This window comes from Blennius ocellaris (genome assembly GCF_963422515.1).
Source record: "Blennius ocellaris genome assembly, chromosome: 11".
In the NCBI taxonomy this organism is placed as follows: domain Eukaryota; kingdom Metazoa; phylum Chordata; class Actinopteri; order Blenniiformes; family Blenniidae; genus Blennius; species Blennius ocellaris.
The window spans coordinates 23,855,388-23,867,713 of NC_137660.1; the positions used below are offsets into that span (position 1 = coordinate 23,855,388).

The window sequence follows — 12,326 nt, forward strand, 5'->3', positions numbered from 1 at the left end:
ATTGGCAAAATGGCTCCTGAGCCCCCCGAGCCCAACTGTACACAACTCATCCCCAAAACTGCGACCTTGGACAACTCGTCCATGACTCATTTTTCTCAGCATTATTGATTCGAAGGATTGGATTTCAAAGTATGTTTGGCACACTTGGAATTATTATTAAGTATAGTTGACAGTTAAGTCAGTTAAGTTTTGAAAAAAATCAAAAAACAAAACAGTTCCACTGAGGCTATATTGACACTCTCTGTTCAAATATCTTCTGGATATGAGATGGAAGATTATATTAATGCGCCTTATACATTACAGCTATTGTATTAAGGTTGACGATATTAGCCCATATTTCCACACCATAATTCAGATCTAGAAGAATGAGGGAGTTATATAATAAATCGAGTGAATTTTGATCTAATACTGATCGGATTTTGCACCTTATGCCAATATAATATATAATAATTGTGACTTCAGGATATTTATATGCGGCTTCCAACCGCGCTTTTCATCAAATGTAATTCCTAAAAATGTATTTACATGCACTTGTTTAATTTGTTTACCATTAAGAGAATGATAAACGAAGAAAAACAAAGCCATATGATAATGATTAGTTTTATGCTATAAATATCTGATTTTCATCTTTCCTGCTGCTGTGTTCAATCATCTATTCTATTATGAACAAACGTGCAAGGTGAAAGTTACAGCTACAGAGACAACAAAACGGTCTTAAAATAGATTCACATATATTGTGTTTGTGGTTCAACGAATATTGTACAATTCCCACTGAATAATCTCATTAAGGCAGGCAGGCACTCCCTTTTGTTCACCTCTGTGCATTGGGTTGAATTTGTGTTCCTGTCTGGTTCACAGTGCAGTAGTTCAAGTGCACGTTGCCCTCTAGTGTTTAAAATGTGTAACTACAGGGAGATACTTTTTTCCAGCATACATACAATATACAGATCATGACAAAAACAAACCATGACAAAAGGAAATGGAAATACCTTTAATAAAATAAAGAAAAACTAAAGCATATTTTAAAACTCACTTTCGTACTTTGACACATTTCACAACGGACACTTTTTAACTTGCTCTAACATCTACCTTTTAATTTTTTTCACCAGATAGATATTTTGGAGGCGATTCAGAATTTTTATTTTATTTTGAGGAGTCCAGGTCAACCTTTGGTGGAACATCTCTGACTGCTCATGCTTCATTCTGTAAAGACCCGCAAACAAAAAATATCCCAGGCTGGAGTCAAATGTAATGTTTTGCAACTACAAATCCAACACACAACATTGTGATTTTTTTTTTAACAAGCCATTTTTTAATTCTTTTGAACATGACACACAATAAGGTTCATCAGATACAAATCAATTCACATAAGTTTTCGTTGAAAATAAAATCCAGTTTCTCCCGAAAGAGGTGGGAGAAGGTTTCCCACCTTTCACCAGCACAGCGCCACGTCAAAGAAAAGAGAGCGAGACGATCACAAACGCTTTGGACAGTAAATATATCAGGAATGAAAAATCGATTTAGTAAAAAATATTCCAAAAAAAAAAAAATTTCCATGTGTAATTTCGAGTGACAAGTGTAGAAGGTCAAAAATTTAATAAAAAAAAAAAAAGTATCCCAGACTGTCTGATAGCACCAGCAAAACATCTTTTTACTACTAAAGAAATACATTAAAAATATTTTTTTTTTCACCTGAATAAGACAATTGTCACAGTAGTTAATTCAAATGTTTCAAATACATTAAGAAAAAAAAAACTGCTGCTGCACACTCATGCACATATTTCAGTAATATTTTCTCAATTGTTTCTTGAATGGTAATGACTGAATGAGTGATTGATTCTTTCATCGCAGGTCAAATATGTTTTTAACCGCTTAAATCCTGTAATGTCAAAGAAAATGCACACATTCAGGGTTACGTACGCTGTGTATAGAAATTATATACCGAGATGTTAATAAAAATGTATTTATTGAGAAAGACTATCAAATATCTTCAGTATGGATCAATGCAAGCAAAAAGATCAATTTGAAAATGAAGTAAATCTTCTTGTACAAAAAAAAAAAAACATCACACAAACGTTTTCAAATTAATTACTGTGATTGGTGACAGAAAAAAAAAGGAATTTACTGCAATATGTTTGAACTCTCACACAGTCAGGAAATCACAAGACCCTTTACAATAACCTTTAATGATTAACAACAAAAATGGCTCTGCTGCCACTGTCTGACCACATTTTATATTTTCCATCTTCACTTTGAAACCTGATGTGAACATTTACAAACTGGATGGTCGATATACAGTCACTGCAGGTTGTCCCTTAATGCTGACTCGACAAGTTTGAAATCCAGAACATAAAACAAATAACCCTAAAAAAAGAAGAAAAAAAAAACAACAACTTAGTTGCAAGCGTTGGTATAGTCCACAATTTCCTCCATCAGTCTATCTTTAATATAACAATATCAAACACTCGCTTTTATTCACCGACGAGACGTCTTTCTATAGCTTAAAAAAGGTCAGTAAAGAAATCTAATGCGAGGAACAAGAGTTTTTTTTTTTGTTTGTTTTTGTTTTTTAAAACACTGCCTTGGAACCTGAAGGTTTTACAGTATGTGTGAGCTCGGGCGTTTTCGTCATTTCTCAGTGTCGAGGACCGCACAGCCGAGGAAGCGGAGGGCCTGAGGAGAGGAAGAAGGAAGGGGTTGTTTAGATAAAGAGTCCTGATGTAACTAGAAAATGGACTGCATCCACATGCGAAGGGGCGATTAACGACCTACCTGGGGCGCAGAGCAGAGGAGGGCGGGAGCTCTTCAGAGAGGGAGGGTTCCCTCGGTTCCCGGGTGGCCCCCTGGAGCCGGGGTGAAACAGCGGCGGGTGGTGGAGGAGGGGTCCTCGAGGCATTCCGGGTGGACCGAAAGGCATGTGTGGGGGCATGGGACCTCGGGACATCGGCGGCCCCAGTGGAGGACAGGGAAGCCGATGTAAGGAAAGCAGCGGCGGCGGTTTGCTTTTGAGGTGGGCGCCTAAAAGAAAAAAAAAAAACAGCACGAGTTGAGTGACGGGATTTTCGTTAAATGCCTGGTGCAGACTTGCGGGGACGGATTTCTTTTTAGCTTAAGGAACAGAAAACAATTTCGTTTTATTCGGGATGCTTTCATACCAGTGTAGTCCAGGTGCTCGGTTTGATTGGGCCAAGAAAGCTAAAACAAAAAAAAAACGTCCACACCTTCGTTTGGTTTGGTTCACGTTTGAAAGCAGACCAAACCGCTTCAACTCCCTCATGCAGTTACAACAGATGCTCTATTGGGGAGCTTTTGCACCAAATAAACACAGACTTGGAATTATTTTTTTTTTAATTTTTTTTAAGCAAAAAGAACAAGAGAATCGAGCACATTGATTGGCCAAGTCTGAAGACAGAAGTGCATCTTATTCAGCCTGCTTCAGACACATTAAAAAATAAAATCCACACTCGACAATAGAGCAATAGAATAGACCGACTACATCAATATCATCGCTCCAGGTTCACCCACAATACCTTTTCCTAAATTTTCTTAAGTTTCTCCAGCTTCCTCAGTAGCACTATTAACTTTCCTTTTTCTAACAACAGTTCATTCTGCACTCGACGTCACTCTCGGTTCACTTCCTGCATTTCTATTTGGTCTCAAACGGAGGGCGGATGAGCCTTTCCATCCAAATTTAGAATCCTTCCCCGCTTGCCTGAGACTTGTGTACAGTACTGTCTGTGGGCAGTCCAAACCTGGTGAAGGCAGGAGAGGTACAGGGATAGGTGGCGGGTGGTCACCCATGGGCCCGCCGAGCCCACCCTGAGGAGGCCCAGGTGGAGTAGGAAGTAAAGGAGGTGGTTTTCCCAATCCTGGAGTCAAAGATTTCCCCCTCTCCCCCTCACTGCCGGAGGCTAAAGAGAGAAGGAAGGAGAGAAAAATGACTTGACAGGAAATGAATGCTCCACAGAGACAGACTGGAGCGTTGAACCCGAAAGGGACCAACAATGACACAGCCTCAGCTCCTTGTGGCTGCTGCTGCTGCTGCTGCGTTTATCGGAGGTTCACCTTGTATGTGTTCCTGTCGCGAGCGGACATAATCGGAGACGGTTTCCAGCTCCTCTGTGTACAGATGCACCCCGTCAGCCAGCAGCATGAGGAGCCGGCGGGTTTCGGGGGGAACCGTGTGCCGTTCGATCTTCTCTCGGTCCAGGAAGTCGTCCAGCAGCTGCGACGCCTGCGCTGCGATGTCCGAGGGTTCCCTGGCGGGGCGCTCTTTGGCGTGCCCGCGATTATACTCGCCCTGGACAAAGTCCATGGCCTGTTCTTTGGGCATGTTGCGATGGACTGAGGAGGGAACGGGAATGTCAGCGGCGGGGGACGAGGAGACAAAAGTAGATAAAAGAGGTGAAAAGAAAAAAAAAGAAAAAAAACTCCTGAAACTCAGGAAGATCTGTTGTTTTGACTTCACTCGGGTCACACTGACGTGGGTTTTGTCTCATGTGATGATGATCAGCATTTAGTAGAATAATCTGTACTTGTCGGGGGAAAAACTTTGTTTTGTCAGAGAAGTCGCAGTGTTGATTGGAATTATTTGACATATTCTCTTTGTGCTGCATTGCATTTGTTTCTTAACAAAGAACTGTTTTCTGAAAACATATTTGCTGTGTGTGTGTGTGTCTCAAAGTCTAATGAGTGAACCCAAGATGTTTTTATGCATGTTTGGTGAAATAAAAGTTTCTATATTGCATTATCATTATTATTGTCATTTAGTCTGGTTAGACTGAACTGAAGCTTTTTGCTGTATGAATCATAATGAAGCAGCGAACAATTTGATGTAATGTCTGACTTGCATCATGCAGTTTGTGTGAGGTATGCACGAGAGAAGGCGTAAACCTTGTTTCATTATGTAGATGTGAAAACAAAACAAAAACAAAAACAGTTGTGTTAAATGAAACACTCTTAATTATGAAAAGCTACAATTTATCACACCTTGAGTTTTGTTTGAGTAGCTCTGGCCATTTCTTCTGTCGAGTGAGCCGTTTCTTGCAGCAGACTCCATTGAGACACCGATTGTGTCCGCGCAAAACCTCCAAGTTATAGAGTTTGCTTTAGTCATGCTGAACAAGCAGAGGCTTGACGTAAAATTAAACCTCCTATTCATGGAGGTCCTTGTAAGATTATCAAAGTGGATTGTGGAATTCCTACTGAACGATAGATCACATGTAAGCCCCCATCTGGTAAAAAAAAAAAAAAAGGCATTTTCATTCCAAACATTTGTTGTCAGTGTCGCCTTTGTTTTCAAAGACTCAAAGAAACAGAACATATGGCCCACACTACAAAATGAAATCCAAGCTGTAATAAATCATCGCTCCATTTCTATTTCACTGGTTTAGTTAATCAAGTATGTATATGGTTAATGCGATGTAATGTATGTCCAAGTGGAGATTTTCCAGGACAGAGCTGTTAATGTGTTGGAATTATGTAGAATTGATAGATTTTATGATTTCAGTAAATATCAATTCAATTTCATATGTTGTTGTTGCAAAGTCAATTTGGGTTTTATTTGAGTAAAGTATATTTGTGAGATCTAAGTGAAAGGGAAAACAATTAAGACTGCTGATCTGGAGCCCGAAAAGAGGAATTGGAAGGTTGAGGTGGCTTGGGCAAGTTAAAGGAATACGAGGGGTGGGGGGACTTACTTTTGAGGGACTCTGAGAATATGATAACAGTGCAGGAGGACAGATCTACGTTTGTCTGCTCCACCAGAATACATAACGGGGAGCCAGCAGCTCGGACATCCTGCAGGGCCCGGGTCAGGCCTGATTCCGCTTGAAGGTAGAGCATTTCCACTGACAGGCCACGCTCCTGCAAACACTGGCTTAGCGATTTGGGGTAATCCCTTTGAGAGGAAGAGAAACACTTTGTTAACTTTACATTTCTTATGTTATGTGACTCAACTGGTATGTAGAGAAGCCCCCAGTGACATCGGCGAAAGGAGCACGGGGGGCTTTTTATTGTGCGCGTGACATTTAAATCGGGCGGTACTTTTAAATTGGTGTTTGTAGCTGTGTGCATTTACAAAATGTATATAGAAATGCATCCGTTCAAGATCATGAAATGTCTGAGGGTTGTGGAGTAACACCACTCAAGATAATAATCGACATCAGAAGTGGCAGCCAAATACTCTAACTGCAAGATTCACATGTGTACACATATCTACTTTTATGGGGACCCTAAATGCTTCACCATAATTCATGCCTCATATTAATTGTTACAGTGAGGTTCTTGTAATGATGTGAGGAAAACACACTCTTCATTAACTGTATGCGCAATAGCTGGGTGGGCGATCACATGTTAATGAGGCTGGTTTTAAATAACTTAACATTTGGGCCCATTGTTAAAAAACGCAGCTGCCTGGATGCTGGCTGCAGAAAGGTTCTATATAAAACAATCAGTATAATGTGTGTATGTATATACATGATAAAATAAATCAAACGATTTGACACTTTGCCTCCTTTTCTGGCACATTGTTGTTTCAGTGATTAAAACCAACAAGCCTGCTAATGACAGCATTGTCCTGTTGGATACTAATACACTAAGTGGTATTACAATGTCAACACATCAAAGTAAATCTGATGCCACAGAAACTTTACCGCAGGCACACTTAGATACATTTGTGACACTGCATCACATTTGTTGTTTGTGCGTATCGTGTGCATGGATTGTGTTGGAAATGTGAGTTTTTAATGTGCTTGTGTGGCCACCGGCCACTGAATTAACATGTTTTCAAGGAATATGTACATGAGGTTGTTTGTATTGAGAGAGACTTGTGTGGGAAGATGGCATTTAGAACAGACAGGGTATTCAAACTTGCTGTCAAATGTGAATGTGTTGAAGATATATCAGAATAAATTACAATACAACAATGGCCAAGATGACACAGTAAAAACGTGAAAGTGAAAAGCTAAATTAGAGTTAAATTATTGAGCATGAGTGGCTGAGACACAGGTCTGCGTGCTGGAAAATATTTTAGTTATAGTGGTTGAAATTTCAGATTTATATATCTTGATGAAATATATGTGTGCTTAAAAGGCCACGTGAAGTTAAGTTGTATCAACCAGTGCTGGATATTTTAGAGGTCAGGATATGGATTGGAATAGAATTCTCTTAAAATGATTGAAATAATCACAAGTCAAAAAGTATCGATACAGCAAAAAGCAAACTTAAAAAGGAACTCAAAGCCAACTGATAATTAGATCATTGCAAGCTTTAGCATCACAAGGTGTGACGCTGTTATTTTCACACAAACACAGGGCCAGGCATCTGCAACAGCTGAAGTTAACATCATATTGTCTGCTTCAAATTTGTGTAAAACTCTTACAACTGCTCCACTGGCCTGCTATAGAAAATACAGGAAAGAAATCGCTGAGACAGCATATACGTATAGCTAAGTGAGCTTGAGCTTGGTTTAGATGTCAACACTGTGAAACAAAAATGAAATACACACCGCAGCCCAATCAAGTACTTTTGACACTTTCTCAGTCATAACAATGCTCCATTTTGTTAAAATAGGCTGACATAATGTCACGAAAAGCTCAAAATCAACTGAATTCCAAGGTGTAGTTATCCCATTTTTGTCAGTTGCCACATTACAAAAGTGGATGCAGGCTGTGGGTTGGAAACCACAAACCAAGCTCAGGACAGTCGACTGGCAGTCAACAGGAGAAACTTGTGCCGACATGGGCCATGATGTTCCAAGATTTTAGGAAGCGGTGAGCTACAGATAAGACAAACACACTTTAAACTGGAAGGTCCGAATGAAGATTAAGCATTTGAAGTAAAACCTGTGCCAAACTTAATATTCAAATGATCTGATGAGATGATCCTCGAATTGAGAATCCAAATGATCATCGTCTCAGCTTTGTCTACATCCAGGTCATAAAAACTTCCTATATTGAAGATGACACGCATTTATGTCACACCATCCTTTAAAGCTCTGAATAGCTTGAAAGCTTGAAAGATAAAAGTGAGTCATGATCAGGTGGGAGGGGTGAATTTCAGTAAAAGACAATAATACCCCTGATCCTTGGGGCATGAAGTTGCATTGCTTTTTACCAAAGCAGAGCTGTTCCATGCTGAAACGCAACAAGAAAATGTGTATAATATCTAACTGGATGTTGCCTCACTGACCGACAGCCAAGAAGAAACTATCAAGAACCTACCTGAAATAATTCAAACAATTTGTGCATCATCTAGGTCTTTGTAGCAGGTACTCACAGGCACTGGTTGGTGACAGAGAGGACGACGCAGTCGGCCGGCTTCTTCTCATCCTGCACCTGTCTATAGAACTTCTGATAGAGCGTTTTACGTCTGTCTGATGGGGTACAGCTCTCTGACTTGGCTGGGGGTGGGGGTGGGGGGGTTGGAGGTGGGTTTCCAAGAAGGTGACAGAGGGACAGAAGGAAATAAAAAGAAGACAGAGTGGGGAAAGTGAAGAGAAAAAACAAAAGGAATGAAACCTTCCATTGCGATGGTGTGGTAAATGATTTGACGTGCACAACTGTCATAACAACGAATCTTGGACAACTGATGATGTCCAAAAAATTCCTAAACTACCAGAAAACAGAGAAGTAAAGCTTTATGTATTCAGATATTCATTACAGTGATCCACTAAACATGCCCAGTACAAGACAAGATTTATCAGCATCAAACATTTGTAACATGAGCTTCTCGCTATCGAAACTACAGAGCAATATTGAAAAACTGCCAGACAATGAGTTATTCTTTTTAAAAAGACACTGAAGCTCTCATTGACTGCACACTTTCGGACAATTACAAAGCCATAAGACCAAATTCGATCTGGTCAATATGGTTGTAATATGGTGACGTTAACAGGTCCTACCATTTGACTGATGCTTGAACCCTTCAAACTTTCCACTTCCGCTGAGGTTTTGCATTTGTTCTAGTTCTTCATAACTGAAAGAAAAACATCCAAAAATGTATTACATTTCACCATGAATGAATTCCATCTGTCTTATTCACAGCATTCTGGCCCTGGAGCGACTCTGCATTGAGAACAGGCATTTATCTGTACTGGAATCCACTGCATGTGTACAGGAAGAGTACTAGAAATCACTGTTTGTACAAACCTTTCAGTATGGGAAAAAATTAAGTATATCATGTTAAGAAGAAGGCCACACAGTGGTGCTTCATCGCAAGAAAATTGTGGGTTTGACACTGGGCCAGACTTTATGTGGAGTTTGAAGTTCTCCTTCTGTGTTCAAGGGTTTTCTTGTACAGTATAAAAACATGCATTTGGGGCTGATTGACCCTAAATAGCCCACAGGTGTGGATGCATGCAGCCATCTGTCATCACAAGACAAACACAGAGACAGACAATAACATTCTCAATTAAAGGCAATTTGGACTCATGCATAAGCCAAGTGGTTTTAAACACATGCCCCAATTAATTAGCTATTTTCAGGGAATGTATAACCTCTTTTACAAAATCTTGATTTTGAGAAAAATAATCTTTGTTCTGAACTGAATTTTATGTAAATATTAACTGATATTGCAATAAAGGGGAAGTAGAATCCTCCATCGTGTGAAAAGCGTAAAACATTCATCTTCCAAAACTCCTGCAGGTGGCCTCTCCAAGTTCCCGGATGATGGAAAGAGCTACAGATGATGGGATGCTGCTGGTTTGTGAACATCGTAGGAGTGCCAACTTTTTAAAGGTGTTTTTATGAAATCAATTTGAAAACAACAACAAGAAAAATCCAAAATGAAGCTTGTCACCTGTCCAGGGCATCTTTGATATCATCGCCCCTCTCCTCCCTGCTGGGGTAAGGAGCTGGTCTGCGGAACAGACGCATCGGCTGAGCACTGTGAAACACAAAAATAAGGTTTGGGGTTTTTTTTTAAACTGAAAATAGCGTGTGTTACCCTCAGTGAACTGTTGGGAGTGTGAATTATTATGACTGCTGGTTTACTGGCGTGTTTTGCGCTGTGCAGCATGCTAGCTGCTAACACGCATGACGCTACAGAGCAGAAGTCTTTTACCTCCCGTTTGGGTTGCCTGAAGATCGCCGTCCACCTGACGATGATTTCGCCCAGGACGACATTTTATCTTTGCACCTCCTTCTGCTGAATAGACTTTTACAACCGCCGGATGTGAAGGTTTGTACGTGTTTTGTTCCCCCAGAAGTGAACTCACTGAGACAGGCGAGGAGTTCTTCTTCTGGTGGTCACTGTGCTGCCTGGGTCACTTTGCTTAGGTGCTCTACCGCCCCCTGCTGGAAGTGGACTCATACTGCCGGAAAAAAAAGACCCAGGCCGAAATGTTGCAGTCATTTGCAGTTATATATATTTGAAAATAGATGCAAAATTCGGTTACGAGCACTGACGGTGGATGATATTCAATCTACTCAAACTTTACGGTCTGTCTTCACGCAGACTCTTTTGATAAGAAGATACTCGTCCTGATGATGTTGCTGATGTTGTGTAGTTTGTTGCTTTTGTTTTTTTTGCCCACAACTGAAGCAGCCCTTATAGGAATTGACTTCTTAGCTATGACATATTTACACTCGTGTTTTTCTACCCTCACAGATATATTCACAAAGTGATTTCTCATTGAGAACTCAAAAGGACAGTATTAGTGAAGCACAAAGAGGAAATAGTGTGTTTTTTTAAGACAGACAATGAAAAGAAAATAAGTCAGAACAAAAGAGCAAGAGTTAAATAATAAGCAGAATAAGTTAAATAAAAGCAGTTACTTTGCTTTAGTTACAATTAATAAAAACACAGTGCACAGCCTGAATATGCTATAAAGCAATAGACCTTTCAGTCTCGTTCTATTTGTTGTGCAGATTCCATCATATAGAACTGAATCAAATGAACTACTGTCTTTTGTTGAAACCTGTTTCGTCCATTTCAATCTTTTAGCTTCATACACATTGCATGAAGCAGAAGTTAAATTCAATGCAACATTATCTGATTTGAAGGAAATTGTTGAACATTTAAACCTATTTTTTTTGCAGATTGCCCCATATTTTAATGAAATAAAGCAAGTATTTCTTCTGGTAACTTGTGCTTTTGCTTATATTTACATATTAAGCACTAAAATAATTGAACACAATGTCTCTCCTCAGATTGGGGAATAATTTTTCAAAGTAGGTACAAGTCTTCTTTCCACACAGAGTGGAGGGCAGACACTAAAGCTTTCACCACCTTTTACCAAGTCGAACTCAAAATAATGTTGTTATTTCCGAGGATCATCATTATGAGACAGTCTCACCAAACAAAAATCACGGTTCAGTAATGCAGCACCACGCTTTGCCTGTGGGGAATTAATGGTAATGTAATGACTGTTTTTACAAAAACGTAATCCCTTACTTTACTCATTATTTGAAAAAAGTTATCGGATTATAGTAACGCATTACTGCCTATCAGTGGCAACGACAAAGAAAAATGTTACATTTAAAAGTTATGGCCATATTGTCCTGGTCCGGCCCACTTGAGGTGATTCAATGTGGTCCCTTTCAAGGCTCTTCTATTAGTGGGATCGTATTAACTAGTTTAATCTGATTTTAACCATAAAATAATATTTTTCTATGCAATCTTTCAATAACAAGAATTAAATTCCTTCCTGACACATCAAAATATTAGACCAATTATTCACACACATCTGTGACAGCAGACATTTAATTTTTTGGTAAATAATTTATTTACCAAGTAAATATGTTCTAGTTTGGGTTAGGATGAGGGTTTTTCCTTCTCTTTGGCTTTTGTGTGATGTTTCTCTGACATTTTTCTGAAAGAGAGAAAGACCACAATGCAAGTGAGTGATTTTTGATTGAATTTGAGGCACTTTTTGACAATTTTTTTTTTCAAAGTCAGAATTTGGACTGACATTTTGTCTCGGAATCCCAAGATTCAGATTTCTGAGAGAAACTTCTCAGAATTCTGAAAAGACAGTCTGTCGTTTTCCCCTCGGGATTCCATGAAAAGAAGTCTTCATTTTATGATTTCAGTTTGACAACTTGAGAAGTCAGGAACGTTTTTTGACTTTTTTCTCAGATTTTTTATAAAAGGGAGGCAAGGGATCCCCCCCTCGTGATTCCCTTATATTACTGATCACAGATTATGAAGTGAAATTCAAAGTGAGCTTTATTGTTAATCAGATAAGACACGGGAGAATCAAGCATTCGTCTCACTTGCCCTTCTATAGTGTAGACATACATCACCCAAAAAGGAAGATACAGGCAAAAAAGAGAGAATCCAGATAAAGAATGCAAAAAGTGCAAAAAGAATTAAATATAAACAAT

The 12,326-nt window shown here is 39.4% G+C and overlaps 1 protein-coding gene across 1 annotated transcript; it reads right to left on the bottom strand.

Annotated features, from left to right (window-relative positions):
- Window positions 1-1,545: 1,545 nt before the first annotated feature.
- Window positions 1,546-10,164, bottom strand: LOC308136336 (nuclear receptor coactivator 5). The gene is made up of 9 exons (XM_080504652.1): window positions 10,063-10,164; window positions 9,799-9,885; window positions 8,903-8,976; window positions 8,278-8,401; window positions 5,700-5,899; window positions 4,066-4,344; window positions 3,753-3,911; window positions 2,773-3,018; window positions 1,546-2,673 (listed from the first exon to the last, which is right to left on the bottom strand). Exons 1-9 carry the CDS (start codon window positions 10,122-10,124, stop codon window positions 2,636-2,638), a joined length of 1,269 nt encoding a protein of 422 aa, XP_080360778.1. The 5' UTR covers window positions 10,125-10,164; the 3' UTR covers window positions 1,546-2,635.
- Between the last annotated feature and the right edge of the window lie 2,162 nt (window positions 10,165-12,326).

Bases quoted from the DNA above. Each gene is read 5' to 3' on its own strand.
- LOC308136336 (XM_080504652.1), bottom strand. From the start codon at position 10,124: ATGTCGTCCTGGGCGAAATCATCGTCAGGTGGACGGCGATCTTCAGGC. The intron at 8,977-9,798 runs GTGACAAGCTTC...TTTTTCTTTCAG, and splicing joins ATCAAAGATGCCCTGGACAG to TTATGAAGAACTAGAACAAA. The intron at 3,019-3,752 runs GTTTGGACTGCC...TTTTTCTTTTAG, and splicing joins ACCTCTCCTGCCTTCACCAG to GCGCCCACCTCAAAAGCAAA.